Genomic DNA, 25,784 nt, shown 5'->3' on the forward strand with positions numbered 1-25,784 from the left:
ACATAGAACTGCATTGGCAAAAGTCAGGCCTGGTACCATTACCCCCTTCCATATCCCTCGTGCTACCTCGTACCTATTCTAGTTCCACAGTGCCCTACTCTTCATAATCGCTGCACTTCTGTTACCTTTAGTCGTTAGATATTTTTCGTACTCTGTCAGATACTCAATGCCATTATTTATCCACACCCCAAGGTACTTGTATTTATCGACTATCTCCAGCGTGGCCTCCTGTTTCTTATGCTCGCCGCAACTGTTATCATTAAAAATCATGACTGCTGATTTTTCTTTGCTAAACTTCAAGCCTAACCTGTCTCCTTCTGTACCACATATATCCATTAATTCCTGCAGATCTTCTGCATTGTCAGCCATTAATACAATATCATCCGCGTACATCAGTCCTGGTAATGACTATTCAATCAATTTTCCTTGCTTGAGAAATGATAGGTTGAAGCCGAGTTCGCTTTGCTGTATTTTGGCCTCTAGACCTTGTAGGTACAGCATAAACATCAGAGGTGACAATGGGCACCCCTGCCTAAGCCCCCGCCGAATCATCACAGGCTCCGAAACCTGCTTTTCCCATTGTATAATCACCCGGTTACCTTTATAGATATCTTTTAAGAAATTGGTTACTCCATCTTGCACTCCTAAAGTTTCCAGAATGCCCCACAAGCCCTCTTGAAGTACACTGTCATAGGCTCCCTTGATGTCCAAAAAAGCCAGCCATAGGGGTCTGTGTTCCTTTTCAGCTATTTCAATGCACTGTGTTAGCGAGAACAGATTGTCTTCTAGCCTCCTATGCTTCCGGAACCCATTTTTTAGCTCTCCAAGTACCCCCTCGTTCTCTACCCATGCCTGCAGTCTGTCCTTTATAATCTGCATAACCACACTGTAAACCACTGACGTCACTGTTATAGGCCGGTAGTTATTTATGTCAGCTTTGTCCCCCTTTCCCTTATATATCATTCTCATCCTACTTAGCCTCCATTCGTCAGGTACTTTACCATCCATTAGCATTTTGCTCACCACCTCCCTCAATGCTTTCTTAGATTTCGGGCCCAATTTCTTTATTAACATACTTGGAATACCATCGGGGCCTGCCGATGTGCTACTTGGTACCCTCTTCTCCGCCCTTTCCCACTCTTTTTGTCCAAGCGAAAGCAGTGGGTTGACCGGGCTATCCCTCTCCGACGTACTGCATGTACCATTTGTCTGTTTTGTAAATTTTTCCCTGATCATGGTTCCTATATGCTCCATTGCCGCCTCTCCTTCTAACCGAGTACCTTGAGCTGTTACTATATACCTCTTCTCTAGGCTTGTCCTATTACCCAAGGAGTTCAGTTGTTGCCAGAATTTTCTAGCTGCCTGTTTATCTTTTTTATTGATTATTTTTGACAGCCATTGGGACCCTTTTGTCTTGATTTTCTCGTTGATCAAATAAGATGCTTCCCTTTTGCATTTTATATAGTTTACCCATTTCCTCTCTACTTCTGCTTCAGGTTCTCCCTTACTTTTGGAATACCTGTGTTGCCTGGAGGCTTCCTGACGTTTCTTTATGGCCTTCTTAACCTCTTCATCCCACCAGCTCTTGAGTTTTCACATCCCTTGCCTTGTTTTCCTGACTCGCGCCTTACCTAGCTCACGCTCAAATAGTCTCATTAACTTTGGGTAAGTCCAATCAGTTTCAGTACTCTCTGATATTTCCTGTTCAATTTGTTTGGCCGCTATTTCCACTTCGTCTTCTGAGTAAAAAATCACATCTGGCGTTTCCTCGCGCGTCGTTCGTGCTTTAGTTTCCCTCTTAAAACTCAACTTGATACGTTTGTGGTCGCTACCTATACTTCTGGAGCCCTGTTCATCTATAATCATGGCTCCTAATTTATCGTACATCCTATGTGACATCAACGCATAATCTATTGTCGAGTGTCGACCCCCTACCTCCCATGTTATGATACCGTCACACTTTTCAGTAGAGTTACAGACAACTAAGTTAAGCCTCTCACACATATCCAGCAGCATGTTACCTGTGGAGTCTGTGTACCCATCCATATCTTCAACATGCGCATTCATGTCTCCTAATACAATTACTTCACATCCTTTTCCTAGCTCATTGATGTCCGCTGCTATACAGTCCAACATTTTTTTGTTTTCCTCTTTAGCATTTGATCCTGTCCAAAGGTATACAAAGCCCAGAAGTGTTTTCGCCCCTGCTACTTTTCCTTCTAGCCATAAATGTTCCTTGCATTCCTGTTTGACCCTTTGCCAATTTGTATTTTTATGAATGAATGCTCCAATTCCCCCACCCTTTCTGCTACCCTGCACTCTGTTGCAGTATTCCCATGCATAATCAGGGTTACAGGGCGGTTGTTCCATGTCCCTAAGATTTGTCTCTACAAACCCAGAAACCATTAAGTTCTCCTGCCTTAGTTGTTCTTCGATTTCCTCCCATTTTAGCCTATTTCTGCCACCTTGCATGTTAATGAACCCTATGTCTGACTTAATTTGGCTCTTGCGCTTATTCCTGTCACCTCTCCTACAGTACCGATATTCGCGTGTTTGTGGCTCCTGCCTCGAATCGTCCACGCCTACACTGCTTCTTTCAGGGCTCTGGGTCCCCCTAAAAAAGCTGTTGCCTGGCGACCCATCCTGCCCCCTATCCTTTTGCCAGTGGCACCACTGTAGTGAATACCATCCTGCACAAAAGGTCGGAAGCCGGTTCCGTACACGTCCCTGTTGACCTCCATCACGCTGTACCCGAGTCGTCCGCTCAGACTCCTAATGACCCGATTGGCCTCAACCACCCTCCTTTCTACCTGGTAAGCCTGGCCCTGGACTTCTGGGATAGTGCATATGGTCACATGCACCCTCCCGGAGGCCACTCTAAGCTTACTCAGCCCAGTCTCAATGTGCCTCTCAAGGTCCTGGCTTCTCCCCTTAAGCTCGTCATTGAGCCCAGAATGCATAATGACCAAGCTGTCGCTCTCCGTGCTGACCCCAATTACTTCCCGCGCCTTGGTCATTGCTTCCGCCATACCCTTGCCCGCTTGCACCTCCACCTGTACTCGCCCGTCCGACTTCACTCTCGCCATCACGCCCTCTTCGGCCCTCCCCACATTGGAGTCCCCTATCACCAGGACCCTTCTACGTGCAAACCGTTCAACTGCAGCCTGTGCCTGCTGCCCCTCCCTTTGCGCCCGCTGGCGCCCCTGTGGCTGCAGCGTCGCCTCACCCGGGGCGCGTTGTGCAGCTTCACTATAACTACGCCGTTTCACCGGCGGCGAGCTGACGACGGCTTGCTTTGGCTCCCTGCCTCCCACTTCGCCTGTAGGGTCTACCCTACTTTCAGAGTTTTTGCCAACACTTTGTTGTCCTGACCCGACCTTCTCCGCTGCCCGCGTCTCCAGCGCGTCGAGCCGCCTTTCCAGTTCGGCGCTCCTTTCTTTTTCTGCCTCAAGCTCGGCCACGGTCCTTACTAACTGCGCGGCCTGGGCCGCCTCCACCTTGACAAAATTGTCAACTTTCGCCTGCAGTGCTACCCGCTTCTCCTGTTCCTCCCTCAGTTCTGCCTTAAGCTCGTCGAACTTAGCCGCCCAATTCCCTTCCAGTTTTTGGACGGCTTCCCTGACGCCCTCGCACGACCTGCACGTGAAGCTAGACCCCTCCGCGTCTGCTAAATTCTGGAACTTAGTTTCGTCGAGGAAGCACCATCGCAGGCACTCGTCGCACTGCACTTGCTCCCCGTCCCCCGCGGCCTTCGCGTTCTTCGATTTCATCGCTAGGCCTACGTCCCGAAGCCCAACGAGGAACTTCGCCAAATCACTCAAGCAAAGCCGACCTCGACCGCTATCCCAAACTAAAATAAAGAATTGTCACTCCCTACCCCATGCAAGAATCTGAGGAGCTAGCTGAAATAATTAACGAAGCCTATCAATAGGTCCCTCCTACCAACTAGGCCTAACTGGGGAGCCGCCAGACCTAGACAAAGCCGGTGCGTTTGCTACTCTTACCAAGAATTCAAAATTTGCGCCCCTACTCCATGCAACAGAAAATACTTCAAAACACTAGCTAATAAAGATAAAAAGGTACTTAGCTACGAACGAAGTCGCTGAAGCCTCGACCACAGCAGCGTCCATCCGAGCGACCACAGGAGCGATGCTGGGCTGCTGGCGCCACCCATTGGCAGATCCTTGAACTAACCTCGACATCGCCAAACAATGGCGCCCCGCATAATTGAGCAGGCACGGAAAGTATAGAGGAGGCTATGGACCGGTGCATGGTTCGAGTAGCTGAACGCCATTTTTGTTTTGAACGAAGCCTCCTTGCTGCTCCACGAAGTGGCGCTACTGGAAATCCCCACTCATCATCATCGTTTCTACCTCGTTTGATAGTGTTGCTACAGCAGTTCTGGTCTCAGCCATGTCATGTCAAGACAATCCAGCAGCCGATTTGTTTGTTTCTTTGTGCACGACGCTGCGAGTAGACCAAGTTTTTCGTTTGTACGACTGGTGTCTGCGTGACGGCGTGGTGGTGTTTGCTTTGTGTGCTGTGTCGAGGTTGCGGTGATCTAACGCGGCATACGGAAACATCGCGTCAAATGTCTAATGGCGCCGACAGTGCCCGCGCAGACTGCGCTGGGGCATGCCGCAAAGCGGGTACCGGGAGGACTAGGATTTTTCGCCTTCCGATGTGCTCCCTACTGACGCCGAAAATGTTCTGCGGAGATCTGCGCAGCAATTGCATTGCGGTTCCGGACACCGTCTCATTTGACAGTTTCACAGGTGCTGACACTGCTGTACTGACATGCGCAGAACTCGACGACCGGCGAGAGCATTCGTCAGGTTTCTGCTGCACGTACGATGACACACCGATGCTACACTGCCGTCGCATGCGAAGCGTGTACAAGCAGTGACTGTGCTTTCAGCCGCCTATTGGCCTCGAGCTCCACCACTGGAAAAGCTGGCGCCACCGTCGGCGTGACGTGTTAGGAGGGATCACGTGGACATAGCGGCCGCGTCGGCTCCTTCGGGAGCGCCGAAGCGAGCTGAAAACGAGTATAATTCCCTCGTACGCTGCGGTTCTCATTTAGTGGCGAAATTTTCCCGCTTCGAGTGTCTCCTTTACAACGCTTGAAAGCACTACAATAGGTAGTGGCTGCCTTTGAAGGCGCGCAACATGGTAGGCTACTGCTCGGTGCCGCAGGGCCGGACGCACGTAACGGAGGCTGGTGTCAGCCTTATTCACACGTAACCGCAGGAGAAGAAGCTGCGTGAAGCTTGGCTTGCGAAACATAAAACCAGCAAACAGTCATCGGCTACAACTCGGGTATGCAGCAAGCACAGACGCGAGGAAGATTTCTGCTGCGGCGCCCGGTCTGCGATGTTCTGAAAACACGCACTGAGACGCTCGTTCGAGTCCGCTGCCCGACTAATGTCATGACGGTTTGGTCTATGAACTTGTCGATACTATAGATACTGGCAAGATCAGTGGAGTGGAAAGGCAGCGGTAAGAAGCACATTTAGAAAAAGCATGGCATATGGTCATGTTTGTGTTATGAATTAATGCACTGGATTACAAAAAAGGAGCAGCGGGAAATTGCACGCTGAGAACCCCGATAAACATACAGTGCGACGCAACTCGAGAAATAATATTGAAAGGTCAAAGAATTTAGAAAAAAAAAGATTGAATCGTCGCGACGGCACATCACAGTGCCCGTAGGCGTCGAAGTCTCTACAATGAAATTATTTTTGAACAGCTCTGAGAGCGCCAACGCAACAATGGTTGCTTGTATACTGTCAAATGCTCATATTCTGCGGCCTAAAGCTCATGGCACGGTGCGAAAACGCGCGCGGAGAAAGCGAAACAGTGCGCGGACAAGCATGCAGACGCGCAGTCGGTCGCTGCGAATATGCGCGATCGTGCATTGAGGCTTCGTTCTATTACGCTCCATTTAGTTATACAAACACTATAAGAACATATTTCACATAGTTTGCTCTCAGCGTTTACCTACCTTTCACGCAAAAGCCGGTTCGGGAGACTCCATCGCGGCGACCGCGCGCAGTGGCGTTCACTGTACGTATTCGGTAAAGAGATAGCGTCTGTAAACGATTGTGCGCTTTCAGTTTGCCCAAGATTATTATTTAAACAGTAAAAAACTTCTCTCGTTTCGAAAGTACTTACAGAAATTTCCGGGAGAGCTCGCGCATGGTGTTTTCAGTGAGCGCTGACAGCAAAACTTATGAGGAGCGCGCCGCGGGATCCCTCATACTACGCCAGCGAGGCGCTTCCGATAGATGCCCACGAAACACAGAACCTCTTAAAAACTTCTTGAAACGGCTACAAACGGCTATAGACGTCTTGGTCTATGATAAGACTGAAAATAGACTTTCTTCTAAACATAACCTCAGCACTTGGAATATGCTAGTATATATTCTATCTGCGGCAAAACCCACTACTGGTGTCACTAGAGTCTGTTTTGGTAAACGCATTCAGAATGTCTAACTCAAGAACTTTTCTAGATCTTTTTGTCTAAAAGTGCATAAAATGCCAAACGACGTGTTAATTGTGCGGTTACCGTCGGCGTTAGCGAATAAAAGACGCCACAGACAAATCGAACTTGTTGGAAGCAACATAAAATAATTAGCTTTAATATTAAATAATTTCACACCAGAACTTCAACAATCAAAGGCGTGTTATTGTTTTCCATACGGGGCGCGCACACGACGCCTGGAAACCATTCTATGCTCGCGCAGCAGGTATTTACAGCAGCAGGAGCGAAACGCCGGTGTTGCACAGCGGTGTCACCACGGAGGAAGGAAACACCACGGAGGAAGGCCCTACCCCCTCCGCGCGCTAGGAGAAAAGTGTGGCGGAAAGGACGTAGTAGGTTCTCATTTTTTTTTGCTGCTTTCCTTTCCTGTATGGCCACGCCTTTTGGGCCACAATGGCGGCGTTGTTATGGTTTTGAGTGCTCACACGTGTTGCTCTGTTAGGTTTCGTGCCATGGCAAAGGCGCTGTGTGGGCGGGTTTGCGTTAGTCACCGTGTCTTGTTGCGCTGTGTTACCTGCGCCGTGCTCTGCCGGATGTTGCGCGAAACCACGCGCAGCGCAGCGTGGTTTCGCGAAAGATGTAAACAAGAGAGGAGAGTGGCCCAAAAGGCGGAGCATCGCCTTGAGGAATGCCAACTTCCGGCTTCACTTTTGCTTCACAAAGAGTGACGTCAGGGCCTCTTCTTAGTTTCCTTCCTCCGTGGGTGTCACAGAGCCACCACGCTGCGATCACTTCGGCAGCACAATCCAAATTTGTCGGACATCTCATTCTGTGCTGGGGACACTGGGAGCAGGGTTGCCAGATTTGGCTACTTTGCGCCAAATTGGCTACTTTTTGAGGCTGTTGGCGGGGAAAAAAATGCCTTGGTTACTTGGCTACTTTTTGGCTACGCTTGAAATAGCTTCACTACTGTAAAAATTGGATAGAAACTTGTGTAGCTCATATTATGCAGCAACATTAGCAAATATTTAGGCCAACCCGCAACGACACTTCAAATCTTTTCAAGCTGGTGCATTATCATTGTCAATCTGACTCTGGCGCTTCCATTTCATGCAAAGGATTTCGCACTGGTGACGTCACAGCGTGTTCCATCTTCGCATTGACGTTCCGCGTCAGACCTTCCATCTTCCACACATAGGGCTTCTTCGATATTCGGAGTTCTGGCAGCCCGCTGGCAGCCAGACGGCAGCCAGCTAGTGCTGGTCCTGATGGGAAGGCAACGTGAGGTGGGATCCTAACACAACCCGAAGCTGCCCAGAGTTTGCAAAATCGAACACTTGGACAGCTGGTCACGGGATAAACGTAAACATGCTACCAGCATGTCAGCGGCCGGTCTAGCCGGCGCGCTCTCGGCGTAGTCGGTCCATGTATGTGATGTGTTCCCAGCTTGAAAATATACAGCTCTATTTTGGAATACAATCGCTTTTGCGACATTTCGCGCGACTGGGCATCTCACTATGCAGAGCGTAACAAACGGCCTGCGACACGGCCGATGCCAAGACGCAAAATCGCACGTAAATAATCGCGAAAGCGATCGCTCGAGGATGCCTTGAGCTTTGACCTTCTCCGAGAAATGTGCGCCGAGATTAATTCAAACATTTACACCTGAACTGGAGCTGTGATTCTGATTTGTGATAATATTCTAGTTATATTACATGCTGATCAAAGCGCTCTTAGCTGTAGTCATTTATACACGTTTCATAATATTTTTGTATGTTCTTACATTTACTAAAAGCAGCTTTAAGTGTTGGCTGTGATAATGTCTTCAGAGTTGCATAATAAATGCAAATGCAATGTTCTTCCTAGCGTGGCTACTTTTTTGGCTACATTTCTGTATGAGGCCAAAGTTGGCTACTTTTCTGGCTAGTTTCCGAGATTTTTTTGGCTACTTTTCACATTTTGGACCTGGCAACCCTGACTGGGAGGCAGGAAGTTTGAAAAAACGGCCACTGCCGACCGCTATGTCTCGGTCGTGGGTTCGTTATCCAGTTGTGCGTCATTCTAAGCCGTTCTGTACATCTATACTGGATATTAACTGGAGTCATTTAGCTGTGGTGATGCTGTGTGCCGTGTGTTTTGCATCAGTGCTTCGTGACATCGGCTGTATTGCGTGTTTTCGCCGACGGCTTACTACCACAATGGCGGGATCTGCGTTCGCCGCCTTCGTGTCTCGGTGTGTCTTTGTACGTCGCACGTTCGGATAACACTTTTTCCGGTAAGTGAAATACATTGCGCTTCGTTTTTCGTCAACAATGTGAATATATTTAGGTGTTACCCGCGACAATTCTTGATATCTGGGCTCTTCTGCTCTGCGAGTTTTCGTCATCTTTACTTTTATACGAGGGTTGTGCTTGTGTTCAGCCGTTCAGCACTACCACGCTCCAAGACTTCTGCAACACCAGTCAGAACTTTGCCCTGCTTGTTAGTCTGTGGTTAACGTAGCACGAGCCAACCGAAAGGAGTGCATTCGAAAACGACGCGCTGGCTGTAATGCTGAACCAGACTGAACTCGCCCTATTTTGTGTCCTTTTGTTCTTAGTGTGCGCGCGCGTGTGTGTCAGTGACTATGCAGTTTGTAGCGTTCCCACTTTATAGCAAAACAAAAAATATAACTGCAGTGTTTACTTCATCTGTACAATTCTAAATTAAATCGTCTGCTGATGTACAAATTTCACTTATGTTTTGTTCTAAATAAGCAGCAAAACCTTTAACCTAGTAGGTGCTTCATCTGGGAGTGAAGTCACGACAGCTTGGTATTTATTAATGAATGACTGTGACTGGGTCACCTTATTTGTAATTGCAAATCTGCCTTTCAACTGACTTGATGCTATCTTATTTTGTCCCTTTCACTCTATAGACGGCAGGACATCCTTCTTGTACCTTGGCGCTAGCTGGATGACGGGACCTCATCATGATCAGTGTAAGCCAATGTACTGTACCCTCTCTGGTACTCCCAGTGCTTTTTGTATGGATTAAGGCCAGGGAGCGCTTCATGGTAAAATAGCTAATTGGTGTCTCACAAATGGCCATTTTTTTGCACTGGTCCATTATAAGCTGCCACTATTATAACCAATTTCTCAGTGACAGTGTACATACACAGTTCTACTATTAATTAGTTTCCCTAAGCCTTACAAAGTTTACCTGTAGGTAGTCATTGCTATGTAAGAACTCACAAATTAACTCTGCTGTGTCATAGTATTCCATACATGAGTAAAAATTTTCTACAACAGTGTACATTACACCTTGCTTCCCTAATGCACAAATGTATTCAAGCCAGTATTTGATTAGTTTGGTATTCTAAATGTTTTCTGTGTGATTTAGTTTCTTTACAGGAACTTACTGTACAGCATCAGCAAGCAGTCTAATTTAAGATTTATATGTGCTGTAAAAGGGGTGCTTTGCTGCTAGAATTGATAAAACATGGGCCAAGGCTTCCATACAAGGACAAACTTCAATTTCGCTCTACCACCATCAGCACTTGGCTGGCTCTTGCAAAATAAATCACATCAAGTAGCTTGTGCCAGACTGTTTTTTAACCTTATTGTGGGGAGATCACAAAGTGATCTGTGGAGGTGCCTGCGTCTGAGATATAGATTGCGCTGCAACATATGTGTGTGTAGAACAGGCATGACGCTGAGGGTTCCAGCAGTTTGCAGAGGTGCTTTTAAAATTTTGTCATAACAGCAATTTTACCTGTACTGTTTTTATCACCTATTTCAATAATATCATTGGAGGTGTTATCAGAATTTATCAATCTATTTGCCCTGGCCCATTAGCCTGCCACATTTGCCTTTTCACTAAGTGGGCAATTATTCTGCATAGACCATTACTTGAATACACCTTTTTGTGTGCAGTGGCTTCTCAGTTGGAAGTCAGCATAGATGCTCAGAATTACCTGAGGCTATAGATACACTGATGAATTAGCTACCTATACGAATCACTTTGCACCTTCTCACGCAAACAGCATGTTAACACTTCCAAGTCAGTGGGCAATGTTATCGTTTGATCACATCATGAGATACTTTCAACTTTGTATGACGCATCATCCAAGATGTTGCGTCATTTGTGTGAGGTAGTGCCCGAAGCCAATTAGGGTCACATGAAAATATATCAACAAAAGTGATTGATCCAGCTAGGAGTGTTGCTTTGGAACACTACTTTATCACCAGTCCTCCTTTGCATGCTGCCTGCTTACTCTGTACTGTGGCATGTTTAAGTTTGAAAGAAAGGCAACAGCTAGGCAGCGCAAAATGCCAAACTTGCTTTTAGTTCAACAATATAAAACGCTATTTAACTTTTTAATTAAGTTAGTACATCATGTACCTGCAGAGTGAGTTACTGTTTTAAACTGATTATATTTTGCAGGAAGCTTCTCAGACTTGTTTGACAGGTTGATAAGTGGTTTTTAGCCAGAAAACACCACACAATAAATTAAAGGCTGACTTTGACTCTGCTATGCAACTTAATGACTATATGCCAGGAACAAGGTCTCTGAGTTGTGGCGCTGGCTAACACTCCCAGCGTTCTACTAGGACACATAAATACCCAAGAAAGTGGATGGGAAAACGACGCTGCTGTAGCTCAATTGGTAGAGCATAGCACGCGAAATGCGAAGGTTGTGGGTCCAGTTCCCACCTGCGGCAAGGTGTTTTTTCATCCACTTTAATTTCCATTAATTTATCGTTTCTTTATTTAATTTATTAAGCACAAGTAATTTCCCCTATGTTGTACTTGGTGTCAGTGTTTGTTGGCTTCTTATGATAGAAAATATACTAGTCATTTTAAACATCATCGCATACATACCTTAAGATACCCGTAATTTAAGAGAAAGGAGTGCTTAAATTTATTTTTAATGTGAGCGAACTTCTTACTTAGCACATATTGCTAATTGAAGTTTCAATTTCAACATTCCCGTTTCTTCCCTTGCCCTTTTTTTCCTGTGCTGTGCAGGTATTGCTTTCCTATGTCTACAAGAACCGTCACGCGGGGCCTGTGACAGCAAGCTTTTGTGGGCAGCTAGTGCTCTCCTACGAAGGCTGGCCTACTCTGGCAGCGGCGGCAATCATCTTCAAGATTTATCCATGATCACCTTTGCTGCTATTTGTCACTCTTGTTAGTTACACTTTCTCCATCTTTTCTAATTTATTAGGTAATAAAGTATGAGTATGTGACATGGTGTGAAGTTGATGCCTTGCTGCATTTTCGCGTGCAATGACCTTTTATGCATGAAAAGCTCACCATACAGTTTATGAAAAAAATAACAGCATATTATGATTTATCTTTCAGTTCTTGTAACATGCAAAGTACAAGGAATTCACTAATGGATGGCATGCCGAAGAACTCGCCATTATTTCTGCGTGATGCTATGCAAGCATGTGGCATTACCTTACAAGAGGTACCCAGAAAGTAAGTTACAATTTACTTTTAAATGAAGCATGGACATCAGAAAAAAAATATTTATATTGCTAGTTAGAGTGGTTCACAGAGTGTTTTTCCAGATTTGTACTATCCTTTATTTCTTAACTCATTGCAGCATAGTGTTCTGTTTCGTGTACTGGTGTAAGGCTGTTGTGCCCTCTGTAGCTGAAACAAGGATGTAATTTTTGCCTGAACTGCAGCATCACTGACAAAATTTTTGTTTGCTAGAAACTATTTCAATTTGGTGGAGACCCAGCAGGGCGAAGTTTTGTCAATAATGACGTGTTTCGCACAGAGATGTTCTTGTTTAGGTCAATGAGTGAATATTGGAATTATATCAGCATACAATACAGATCCTGTTTTATTTGCCAGATAATTCTGACAGGTGGCATTCAATTGATTAGTCTAATTAAAAAGCACAAATTGACCAATGAGGCTGTACTACACTATTCCCATGGTTCACATCTGGAAAAACTACCTCTGCATCACTCTATCTGACAATATAGACTTTTTTTTCTGATGTCCGTGCCTCGTTTAAAATAAATTGTAACTGTGGGCAAACGTGTTACTGTAACAGCTGCCGCAAAAATTTGAGGGAATGTCTAATAAAAGTCTTCAGTTGTTCTTGTCAAGCTGTCCATTAGCCAACTTTTAGCGTAACGTTAGCAGGGCTTACTGAAGTACTTCTAGACGTCCATGGCTACAAAATGTCTTGATCAAGACAGCTACTAGGCTTTTGAATTAGCCGTTCAAGACATCTTTTAGACATCAAATAGCTGCTTGCGTGTTTCATGGGTGGCGACTCCGTAACTCCTCGCCGCCAATAGGCCTCGAGCGCTGCTGTTTCAAATCAGACCTGCAACGCCACTGCGGCGGCGGCTGGCGAAATGTCCCTGTTCCATCCGCACAGCTGCGCCTAGCCGCAGCAGGAGGACGATGGCCCCTAGCAACGCAAGCGTGTGTACGCGGCGAAAACAGTCGACCTCTATCTACTGTTGCGTGTGCGGATGTCATAACAGCTACAAGAACACGGCCAGGAAACTGCCGAAGGTGCAGTTTTATCATTTTCCTTGGAAATCATACGAGGCTGATCGGCGACAACGTTGGATCGCTGCCGTTCGGCGCACCCGGTAAGCAAACGCGTCCTGTCTTCGCGCGGTTTCTATCGCTTTCGCTCAAGGTAATAACATATTGTTGGTTTCCTTGTTTTCTTTTATTATTTTTAGCCCGAATGGATATTTGTGGCAAACAGTGCAACGCAAGACAGTCATCTGCAGTGCTCACTTTGTCGGTAACAAAGCGAGCACGATTGCCGGCCATCCCGCCTGTGTGCCAACTGTGTTTCCGCCGCGTTACAGAAGTGATGCAGTACTACCGGCATCAAAGCTCGACAGGTATGAGAGGTGAGTGTTATTAGTAGAAAGGTTACCCGTGAAGTGGTTAGAGTTGGCTGTGAGAAAAAATTGCTGTGATGCTACAGTTCTTTACGACTTTCAAGCGCGGCTGAACCGATAGTTCAAAGAAATTGTTGCGCCTCCATGAAAACTGAAAATGTGTTGTAGTATTCATTAAGCGTGCTTACAGCTGTTTTTTTATAGGGTTCAGCGACGTCGCGCAGTGCTTCAAGCGCCAACATCCAAGAGCGCGATCACGGCGATTGCGGATTCCTTTGAGAACTCCTCGACTGACTTCGCCGACGAAATCTATTGCATCACCGGAAGGAACGGGCACATACGCATCCGTGGTGAGCAAAAGTGTTATATATTTATTATTATCATGGGAGACTAGCCTTCAGGCGTGTTTCGTTCGCATCAGTGGCCTAGCCAGAAATTTTGAATGAGGCACGCCCTTGACACAGAATAGGTGCTGGGTAGACAGGTGTTTACTTCTCGTGCTCGGTGTCCCATAGCAAACAGAAAAAACAATTATTTGGGAGTGACACTTGCCCTGATGTACCACCCTCAGGCCACACCCCAGTTGTCTGCTGGAGGCACTGTGTTATGTCTGAATTCAAGCAGTGTTTCGAGGCATTTCATTTCATGCACCAATGATAATAAGTGGTCCTAATGGCAGGGAACATGTAGTCGATCGTGACTCCATTTAACTAATATCTTATCACTCAATTGTTCCTGTCAACCAAGACATTATTCTTTTGCTTACGATTAATGTAACATTTCAATGCGTTCAAGTTCTTCCCAAGCACTTAAAACAAAGCTTGACGAGATGCTTTTCTACAACTTTTCAGATGACCCAGACAGATGCAGATTTTAACAGAGGTGTTTGCCCTCTGTTCCTCTCTGTGACAGCAGAAAGCACCGCGTCTACACAAGTTTGCCATACCAACATTGTTGAGAACGGTGTACAAGCAAGTGCCTCTGTGAGATCGACAGCTATTGGACTGAACGGACGCAGCTGTGCATTTCTTGGCTACAATTCTCTGATCCAGAGAAAGGATGTCCTTCGTGAACTGTGTGGCGTTAGCGCAAACGTCTTTTCCATGTATTGTCTGTGCTTTCACCCATTGCTGTGAGAGAAGTGGACGGGCCGATTTCCCTGAAGTTGTCCGTATTCCTGATGAAGATGAAGTTGGGCGCTTCATTCGCCAGCATTGCAGTGTTTTTTGGCCTTCATTGCACGACAGTTAGTCGCATATTCTACTTCGTATTAACTAATCTGTTAAATACAATGCAGAAATGGATACTGGAGCAGTACAAGCCACGATGCCCACATGTTTTAAGCAGCACTTCCCACGCTGCCGCTACATAATTGATTGCACAGAGCTTCGCACAGAAGAACCATCCACCACAAAACAGAAACGTGCCCTGTTTTCGCATTACGAAGGTGGCTACACGTTGAAGTTTTTGATAGGTATATTGCCAAATGGTACAGTCACCTTTGTGTCACAGGCGTATGGTGGCCGCACCTCAGACATTTACATTACGCTGGAGTCAGGGTTTCTTGATCGTATAGAACCAGGAGATGTTATTTTAGCGGACAAGGGTTTCCCTGGAATTAAAGCACCCACTGAAAGCCAGAAGGGAATTATTGTGCTACCGCCATTTTTGAAAGGAAATGTTCAATTCACCCACGAAGAGCTGGAGCAAGCCTGTCATGTCGCACAAGTGCGTATACACGTTGAAAGAGCAATACAGAGACTGAAAATGTTTGGCATAGTGAATTCAAGGGTGCCTATTGATCTAACGTGAACGTAAAGTAAACGTGATTATCCGCGTACAGGAACACCACGAAGCAAACTACTTCGTTTAAAGTATTCCTGAACGTTTGTTATTCAGCTGTAGCCGCAAAACAGCAAGCGGGGCTCGTTTTGCGTTGCCGCTTTCACGCACCGACGTTCACCGCACGCAACGTGACACAACTTCGAGCTGCGCGCCGGGAAGGGAACAGGGACAAAATGCGCGATATGGCCGCATTGTCGCTGCGCACTTGGAAAGCGGTGGTACCACCATCTGAGCGCACGAGGAGTATAGTGACCGTACGACCCTCTCCGAGGTTCAGGCTTATCTGATTGCGCGTAAACAGAACAGCGTGCAACAGCGCATTCACGATTTCTTCAAGCCTACTGCCGAGCACGAATAAGTGCGTGGAAATAAAGGATTTCTTTCTTTCTTTTTATTAATCTGCTTTTTCGGACACCTGTTTATTCGGACATTTCCACAGTCCCCGTGAAGTCCGAATAAACGGTCGGCGACTGTAGTGGGCATCCGTGATCCTGTTCTCTCCAAAAGTGCTTTAATTAACATGAACTAGTGCTGTAGCTCTATTTATTTACTTTTACTTTTTTATTTTTTTGCTGTTTTTGTACAAGTTCCATCCAACAAATCAGTTTTTCTACTACAAATTGCTTTTGTATTTATTCAAGCAATGTCATGTTTCTTGTTTTTATTGTAGCCTTCTAACTATGTAGCTTTTTCAATGCTGTCTTTTTGTTGTATTATATGATGTTGTTGTCCCTCCCCTCTATAATGTACTGTATGTACCTTGAAGGTACTTTTAAATTAATAAATACATAAACAAGGTCTCCCATCGTCTTAAGAACAAGTGTTACGTCCTCACCACTGCCAAAGCTCTCAAGGATGTGCCATTTGGCAAATAATGCTGTAAAAAAACAAAAACAAACAATGCTAGTACGAATAAGCATGCCAACGCTTTGCAGATAGCAAGGTTGCAGTGGTTCACAAGATTTCTACCTACCTGTGCCATATGCTACGTAGGCCACATGGGGAGATGCCTGAGGGAGCACTGGTCCACTGTCAATGCTCTAGCCACAGCTGGCCAATTGGCTGACCAGTTTAAATAAAAGAAATGTTTATTTCTCCATGAGAAATATGGGGGTGATGGAAACAAAGGTGCTCACTGCAGCTTGACGAGGCTCCGACAAGTGAGCAGCAGGCGAGCCGTGGTACACTTCTAAATAAATGGGAATGGGAAACAACTAAACATACTTATTGAAAAAAGATACACTTTGACAAAAGATATGCAAATAACCTATCATTTATGCAAACAAAGAGCAGAATGGCTTTTAATTTGTCATACAATGTGGGGATATCTGGAATACAGGATCAAGACGAATTAGAAAGCTGTGAAATAAAAACAAACATAATAAAAAACATCTTGCAATACATGAGCTTAAAAAATCAGTGTCATATCAAGCATGCGAAATCTAAAATGGAAAGAGGCAACAAAAACAGTTTACCATTTGCTCTCACCTGTAAAATTAATATAACGTTAGAATTCTGAAAGAAAAGAAATCAAGAAAAAGCCAAAAAGACACAAAGAAAAACATTTGTGACATATAGTAAGACGTTAGTACCACCAAAACTAAAAATAAAGACATCCTTCGAAAAAAAGCAAAAGAATAAGACAGTCATTGACAAAATGCATGCAGCGCAAGTACAACTGACAGCATTCTGTGACTGCTGCAATAAATAATACACAGTGTTGCTGAAACTAAGCAAGCAGCTGGCGCCAAAACAGCTTGATGGGTATGTCAACTAAATCATTTCTTGACCTGATAAAAACAAATAACATGTGCCTGTGGATGCAGTCTCAGCGATTATCCCATGTTTGGCATACTTGTTTAATAGTGCAGCTAGTTGGAATGATACCAACTGATTTCCATAATTTGTGCTGCATAATCGCGGAAGCCAAGTATCCTGAATTTTTGTGTTGCATAGGTAGTGTCACTTTGCTAAACGAAAGGAACCGATAAAGCGAGTGTGATTGGCTTTAATGACGAAAGTGTAAATACAGGAAGGTCAGAATGCGTAGATAAATACCACTTTTAGTATTTTCAAAGTGTTAAAATAAGGAGATGTATAAGTAGCATATGTATACGTCAGCAATTGCACGAACTGCGTGCTTTTGACATAGACTGAGTTTCTTAATGTTATCTCATGGCGTATAGCCCCACACAAAGTGGCAATAATTTAGTGTTGATAAAAATAATCTATTGTAAATGCATCATTTAACTTTTTCTGGTAATATTTTACTGTTTTTATTAATCCGTCCACTGACACAATTTAATTTGTTGCAGATGTTTTCTACTTGCTTGTTCCATGATAGTGTCTCTGAAAATGTAACTCCGAACTCCTTAACCTCATTAACAATACTAACTACATCGTTATCAAGATATAAGGTTTCTGTCAATTCAGGAACTGTGTGCTTAGTGCGATAAAATATAGCCTGTGTTTTTTTGTGTTGATTTTCAAGCAATTTCCTGTCCAGCTTAATACCTGTGCAAGCGCATCATTTGCTAAGGACACCATCCGATCTGGCTTTATACCTCTGAAAAAAAGTGCTGTATCATCTGCACAGCCAACCCATTGACAGTTTGTAACAGCCAAAAATATCGTTTATATAGACAATGAATAAGAGCGGCCCAAGAATGCTACCTTGAGGGATTCCAGTGTTCATGTTTTTAGACTGTGAATTGAAATTACAATGTGAAACAAGCTGACTTCGGTACTGTAGGTATGAATGCAGAAGGTCATTCGACTTTCTATGCACGCCTTACTCTTGTAGTTTATATAGTAATAGATTGTGTTGCACGCAGTCAAAAGCTTTCGAGAAGTCAATGTATACACCTGAGACAAGTTGTTTATCCTCAAAGACATCAATTATCAATTCTTGTTGAGCAAGAAGAGCTTGTTCTGTAGATTCATCTTTGAAGAAACCATATTGGGCCTTGGAAATTAGTCTGTGTTAAAGAATCCAAAAGTCACACGTGCACAATCTTTTCCAATTGGATAACACAAATGCAAATGCTTCCTGCGTTTTGATAATGCACATGTACTCAGACGGCTCAACGGGCTGATAAATAAAGAACTATTCGAAGCTTTCTGCGTAATGAAAGTTGGCTATAGATGCGTCAGCACACCGTCTTTGGCACTCATAAGGAAGGTGATTTCATATCTGGATGGGAACCTTCGAGTCATTTAGTTATAGTGGCTTGTCATTTGTGGTTCACGTTGGTTGCTGTCTTGTTCATGCATTTGTTTGCACATTTGTCTGCGCATTTGTTTGCACGTATGGTGGCTCCCTTGCATGAACTTGGTTTACTGAAATTTCTCAGTTGAAGTCTAGGGCTCTGTCCTGTCCCCACTTTTTTTCTTCCGTTCCAAAATTTCTTTTTGCACTAGGAACCATGTTTCAGTGAGCGTGTCCATTGATTTCTGTGGTCTGCATATTGCTATTCGCTTACTTTGACAATAATCCTCCATGGTGCATGCAAACCAAGGCAAGATTCTGATGGTAAGAGTGGCTTTATTGTAGAAAGGTTTACTTATGCAGCTAAGCTTAGTTTTCTATGTGATTAAAGCATAAACACATGCACTAATGTGTATAACTGCATATAAAATGTGAACAATACTTATTTTGTTTCATTTATTACCCACTGCTAGAATTGTGTGTAAGGCTGCAGTAGGTTTGGTGCACAAGTACAACAGTGACACAGTATGGCCGATAAATTTCTGGTCGTCAAAGTACAAGGTAACTTGATTACAAATGACACACAGGGCGGCCACAGCCACAAGGGGCAGTGCGGGCATGTTGCACTCACCATGGCAGACGGTGCAGCACAACGGGAGACATTGTATTGATCGTAACAAAGCAAATACTGCCAAAGGTTTCAGGTAAGAACGCGAATCTTTAGTGGGCAAACTTGTGCCCAGAGAGATATGCAACACTCAAATCATAACGATGCAGCCAGCATGGTCATTGACTTCAACTCACACATCAACTTTGTCAGCTGGTTTAGCTGTATCAGTGCAGATTCGAAAATGTACAGAAATGTACTGATACATTCCAGTCGTCAAATGTGCACTTGCGCTCATGTACATTTGAGAATGCACGATGCTCCTTGCATCACTTGTACAATATTACTAGACACAGCTTATTCGCTATAAAATCTGCAGCAACATTCAAGAATTTTCATTAGAGTAGGTGCCTCTTGCGCATAGTGATAGCCGGATAACACTGGTAACACTGTGAAAAACGGTCACCTGCAGAGAGCAATACAATGTACAGGTGACATATGCAAACAGGTCGGAAGCATTTGCAACACTTCTCCTTTTTCTCTCATCCCCTTCTCTACACTTTTATCTCAAGTTTTATGAAAACCTACTGCACTACCTGCTACTGTGTTGCATGCTTGTTATGAGTCTGAACAAGGACTTTGCACCGTCACATTCTTGTGCAGCGATAGTAGCTGTGACGGGCTTGAAGTCCTTGTAATGCTTACCAGTGTCTGTCCCAAAATCCCAAAAGTGCTTTGCAAGTTTATATAGAAAAGAAAAGTACAGTGTCTCCAATTTATTCGAACCTCAGTCTCACAGAGTAACACCTCTGATCCCCTGTGCCGCCGCACAAAAGAAAAACACTGGAGAGCACACGCATGTCAATAGTTGCAGTGATGGGCTCACGCCACGCTCTGTAGCTTACCTGTAAAGCAAGAGTGAGATGAAAGAAGTCGGGTAAAGTCAACTGTAAAATGCAGAAAGCAGAAGAAAGAGGACGAAGAAATAGCAGTTTTATTCCACTTCAGCACAGAGGAACGTATGTACCTTCAGAGTGAACGAATTAATTTTTTTCTCGACAAGACAGTGTGCTATTTGCATCTGTAGATGTATACTAAAACCGATACTGCATGAAAGTGTGCATAACTTGTGCCGCATAATATATTTCACTTCTGCCAGTGCCATAACAGAAAATAATAATGCACCTGGAGAGGAATTATTTTCTGACACCGCGCTGACCTATAAACCAGCACAGAGTTGAGAAAAAAGCTCCGAGGGTTTTTGCCACCCGTAGTACGCCAATCTTGTGTTTGATATTTCGTGCATATTGGACACCAGTGCTTGTGACTAGGTGTTGCCATCTCTATGAAGTTGCACAACTCATTTGAAATTGCACTTCCACGTACCTGAGTGCTCAACTTGCCTTTGTTTACCTCGGCATTCTCAGTCACATGGTTGTGCGTGCATTGTCTGCTACCTCCAAGGTGTGCGTGGCGTTATCATATTTTGTGGCTGTTGCTATCGTGTTTCCGGTAGCCTAGATATAGCCGTGTATCATGGAACTTCAAAGACAGCGATCAGGCATAGTCTAAGAGGAGGCCGAGAAAAAAGGCAAACAATGTCTGACGGGGTCTCGGCACCTTTTACATAAATACACATTTTAGTATTTAACGATTTGGGCAGACAGGTTATGCAAACTTAGAAACAAATCCAAGTACATAACCTGAAGCAGTTAACATCTCTTTAGTACCAGCCAATAAGTAATGACAAAGCTGTGGGAGCAAGATTAAGAATATGCAAATTACACTTGACAAATAATACAGAATTAAAAACAATGATAAACACAGCAAAAGGAATCAAATTTGTATACAATCGCAGATACACTCAGTGCTACTCAAGCAAAAATGGTAAACATACGTATAGTAAAAGGTCATTAATTCGTATCTCACGGGACCGCAAAAATTCTCCGAATTATCCAAATGCTGAATTAACGAATGAACAGGAAAAATATTAATATCAAGTTGGAGAAGCATACCTTTATTTACTGAAGTATATTGCAATAGTTTACTTTTTCACGCAGATTCCGGCTGACACCACAATTTTTCTTAACTCTTTCAAGTGGCCAACAGTCCACAAACTGTCGGAAGCACTCGGGCACCGTCCTCCAATATCAAAAGTGCCTCCGTGAATTCTTGTGAAGTGAGATGAGGTCACGGCTGCACCTTTTCGCATGACTCTTCGTCTGAATCATGGTCTTCCCGGGTGCCCGTGACATCATAAATAATTTATTCTTCGGTCAGGAGACCAGTGGTGGCGACACAATCATTAATCGCAATGTAGTCCTGAAGGGTTACATCTGGGGGAAGGACAGCATCGAATGTTGGGCAGTCATATTGGTGGACTCGGCTGACACCTCGTCGGCTACTGCCGCATGCTCGGGCCTCGCAAAACCACTGTGCCGGAAACAGTTGGCGATGACTTGCGGAGGTGTAATTTTTCACAGATGGGCAATGATGTGTACTGCGCCGAGTAAGTCCCCTTCATACAGCTTTCCCACTTCCGAGCATAAGATCATTCGCTGTAGCAGGTGCTTTCGGTGCTTCGACTTCACGTAGTGAATGATACCCTGGTCCATCGGCTGAAGGGCACGTGTAGTGTTGGGCGGCAAAAAAAAACTGCCTTGATACTCTTCAGTTCGACTGTACAGTTATGTGCAGTGCAATTGTCAACAGCCATAATTATCTTGCCGTGCTTAGACGTGAAGTGCCGGTCTAACTGCTGCAGCCAGCCTCGAAAAATGTCTGAGGTCAACCAAGCCTTCCTGTTCGCTCTGTACTCGACAGGAAGGCTCTTGATGTTTTTAAAACAACGTGGCTTGTGCGCCTTCCCGATGGCAAGAGGCAAGTGCTCCGTGCCACTCATATTGGCGGCAAGAAGCACAGCTATCCTTCGCTTGCACTTCTTGCCACCCATGCACGGGTCCCCTTTGAAAGTCACCGTCTTGTCGGGCAGAGCTCTGAAAAATAGAGCAGTTTCGTCTGCATTGAGCACGTCACTTGGTTCATATGCGGCGGTGTGCTCAAGCAGCTTCACATTTTCCCACTGGGTCGTTGCGCTTTCGTCAACGCTGGCCTTTTCGCCGCACAAACTTCTGAAGACGAGCTCATGTCTCTCCTGGAATCTCACGAAACACCCTTCTGAAGCTCTGAACGATTCAGTGTTCATCATTGCAGTGTACTTCTCATCTTGTGCCATGATGAGTGGTCCACTCAAAGGCAGATGCGCGTTGCGACAGCCAGTAACCCCCTGGAGCAAAGGTTCTTCGAGCCGAGAATCTGTTGTTCATTTTTCACGTACGTTCTCAACGTGCTCTTTTTCACGTTGCACTTGGTCATAACGTGCTGTCGGGATTCGCCATTCTTCAAAGCCTGCAAAATTTACACCTTAGTCGCCAACTTCTTGGCTTCATACTTCTGCCACCTTGCTGGCGCTGCCATCACTGTAACGCACGATAGTGGTGGCATGCAAAACACGGTCACAACGAAAAAAAGAAAACTCCGCAAGAAGAGATGATGCCGACTCAGCAACACAAGGGAAAATGGCGAAGAAAGGAGACACCGATGTTCGGGGACACTGCGATCACGGATGGATGGATGGCGGCTACACCCTTTCTAACGGGCGGCGGCTGGCGCCACCTAGCCTTTTGCTCCCCCTCCTATTTTTTTCCTTTCTTTATATCCTCTTCTCCTTAAACTAGTTTTCACTCCCCTCCTCCCCCCAAAATAACTATCTAAAAAGTATATAAAACTATCTCCCCGATTTATGGTATTATCTCTCCCTTGACTTCCTCCACCAATCCTCTAGCCTCCCCTTCGTTACTGCCACTCATTTCTCGTCTATTTGCCCTCGTTCCCCGGGAAAACCTAATGCCCCTTCCATATCCGCCACTGTTCCCTCTGCCAGAGTCGGGTGAAGGTCTGTGCATCTCAACACTATATGCTCTGTGGTCTCCATTTCGGCTCCGCAAGCTGTGCACAAAAGGTCCATGTCTTCAAATTTAGCCCTGTATGTTTTCGTTCTCAATACTCCTGTCCTAGCTTCGAATAATAGTCAGCTTCCCCGCGAGTTATCAAACAAGAGCTCTCTCTTAATCTCCTGTTTTTGTGACCTATACATAGATAGCGCTGGCTTTCCGAGCATTCTTTCTTCCCACATTTTTCTTTCCGTCTCCTTCACCTCCTTTCCCACACTAGAACCACGTTGGACGCCCTCCCTTGGCTGTAGGTATTTATTCCTCAGCTTCCTCGTTCTGAGTGTCCACTTTGTCTTCAAACTTTTCATGTATAGATATTTGTACACTTTTCCTGCCCACCTTTTTTCCTCCAGTGCTGGAAGTCTCTGTTCATATTTTAGCTTACTTATTGCCTCTCTACCTTCGAATGGCGTCCATCCCATGTCCCCCTGCACTCCCTCATTAGGGGTGTTCCGGTGCGGTCCTAAGGCCAACCTGCCTACACTTCTCTGTCTTGTTTCCATGCATGCCTGAACTTTCGATTTCATGCGCAGTACTGAATTTCCGAATGTGAGGCCAGGTACCATAACCCCTTTCCATACGCCCCTAACCACCTCGCACCTATTATAGTTCCATAGTGCCTTGTGTTCCATTACAGCTGAGTTCCTTTTCACTTTTTCAATCATAATTTTTTCCTGTTCTTCCAAGTACTTTTTGCCCTCGTTTAGCCATATGCCCAAATACTTGTATTTTTCAACATGATCAATCTTAGTGCTTTGTATTTCCAATGGTTCCCCCCTTCCTTCATTGTATACTATTATCCCAGGCTTCTCTCTACTGAATTGCAGTCCCAATTTTTCTCCCTCCTCTCCACATATGCTCATTAGTTCCTGTAGCCATACTCAGGTGTCAGCAAGCAGTACAATATCATCAGCATACATCAGTCCGGCTAGTACTTGAGCTACCTTCTGCCCTTCCAGCATATAGCTTATGTCGGTTCATATTGTGCTCTGTTCTAGTCTCTTTTCATTTGGCTCATGTAAATCATAAAAAGCAGGGGCTACAATGAACAGCCCTGTCTGAGACCTCTTCTTATTTTAGCTGGCTTTGTAATTTTCCCCCTCCCATGTTATCTCTACCTCATTATCTGTATAAACTTGTAGGAACCCAATCACCTTTCTATCTAGACCATATTCCCTCAACTGGCTCCATAGCTTTTCTCGGTTTGCATTATCATAGGCTCCTCTAATGCCTAAAAAAGCTATCCATAGCGGTTTTTGCCTGGCTGCCGCAATCTTTATGCACTGTGTTATAACAAATAATTATCATCTAGCCTTCTGTTCCTTCGAAATCCATTCTGCAGTTCTCCCAATATCTCTTCACGTTCTGCCCATTCCTCCATTCTCTTTTTCACCATCTGCATTGCTACTCTGTATATGGCTGATGTGACAGTTATTGGCCTGTAGGATTAATGTTGTCCTTGCTTACCTTACCTTTGTAAACTAATATCATTCTGCTTGATTTCCAGTCCTGTGGAACATCTCCCCCTACTACTAATTCTTCAATAAGTTGTAATATTAATTTACTTTTCTGGCCTAATATGCTTATCAATTTCATAGGTATGCCATCAGGTTCTGTCGCTGTTCCCACGGGGACCTTGTGTTCAATTCTGTCCCATTCCTTACTTGTCATCCCTCTGTTCTCCTCCTCTAATTCTGTCCTGCTGTTGTCATTGTTCTCCATTTCGCTACCCTCTGGCTCTGCAAATGCTGCCTCTATTGTTAGCCTAATATATTCCTTAGCTTCCTCTACCTCTACCTTTGTTCCTTCTGGTGTGGTCAGTGAGTGCTGAACCACCTCTGTCTTCTGACTCTGTAGCCTTATGTGTTCCCAAAATTTCTTAGAGGCATTTCTGTCATTTTTTCGTATCTCTAACAACCACTGTACCCCAACTTTTGCTATCTTGGCTTGAATTAATCCCAATGCTTCTCTTTTCTTTCCAAGGTAATCCTCCCATTTTGTCTCCACCTCTTCTGGTGTGGCTCCCCTTTTCTTTGCTGCTCTGTGTTTTATGCACGCATCTTTGCGTTGCGCTATGGCCTCCTTAACTTCTCGGTCCCACCAGCTTTTCGGTTTATGTTTTCCTTGCTTACTTCCTAGTTTCCTAATCTGTCCCTTCTCTAGCTCTCGTTTAAAAATACCTGTTAACTCGTCGTATGACCATGCCCTTTGCGGTTGCTTGGATACCATGCTGTCAATGTTTTTCGCCACTTCTTGTAGCTGCCTGTCATTCAATTTGCTCATACCTTTCCTTTCTTTAGTTTCTACCAGTGGTACTGTCCTTCTAAAACTGATTTTGATTCGTTTATGATCACTCCCCAGGCTTTTTGGACATTCCTCATCAATTTCCATACATCCCAACCGTTCATACAGCTTGTCGGACATTAGGCAGTAGTCGATTGTCGAGTGGGTGTTATTTCTTTCCCGTGTTATCTTCCCGTCGCATTTAGTTTTAGTATTAACTATCACAAAATCATGAGCCTTACAAAAATCTACTTACATCTGCCCTGTTACATCTGTCGCCCCGTCAAAGTATTCCAAAGGTGCATTCATGTCTCCTAGGATGATTATCTCCCGTTTCATAGCTAACTCCCTGATGTCATTGGCCATACATTTGAAATGTTTTGCATTCTCCTCTTTTGACTCATTCCCCGTTTTCAGATACACAACTCCCAGGATTGCCTCAACATTCCCTACGGTGCCCTTGAGCCACATG

The 25,784-nt window shown here is 44.8% G+C and overlaps 1 protein-coding gene across 5 annotated transcripts in view; it reads left to right on the top strand.

Moving 5' to 3' along the window:
- The window catches only part of LOC142567706 (sphingosine-1-phosphate phosphatase 2-like), a 216,321-nt gene that overhangs the window by 95,703 nt on the left and 94,834 nt on the right, over positions 1 to 25,784 (top strand). The window contains exons 5-6 of one of the 5 annotated variants that reach the window (XM_075677876.1): positions 9,402 to 9,464; positions 11,495 to 11,671. The exons of 3 other annotated variants lie outside the window; for them this stretch is intronic. In XM_075677876.1, the coding sequence (XP_075533991.1) occupies positions 9,402 to 9,443 (42 nt within the window). In that variant the 3' untranslated portion in view covers positions 9,444 to 9,464; positions 11,495 to 11,671. Of the gene's footprint in view, positions 1 to 9,401; positions 9,465 to 11,494; positions 11,672 to 16,136; positions 16,296 to 25,784 lie in introns of those variants that run through there. One more of the 5 variants, XM_075677875.1, reaches the window with a different exon arrangement.

The sequence above is a fragment of the Dermacentor variabilis genome, unplaced genomic scaffold, assembly GCF_050947875.1.
Source record: "Dermacentor variabilis isolate Ectoservices unplaced genomic scaffold, ASM5094787v1 scaffold_14, whole genome shotgun sequence".
Lineage (NCBI taxonomy): Eukaryota > Metazoa > Arthropoda > Arachnida > Ixodida > Ixodidae > Dermacentor > Dermacentor variabilis.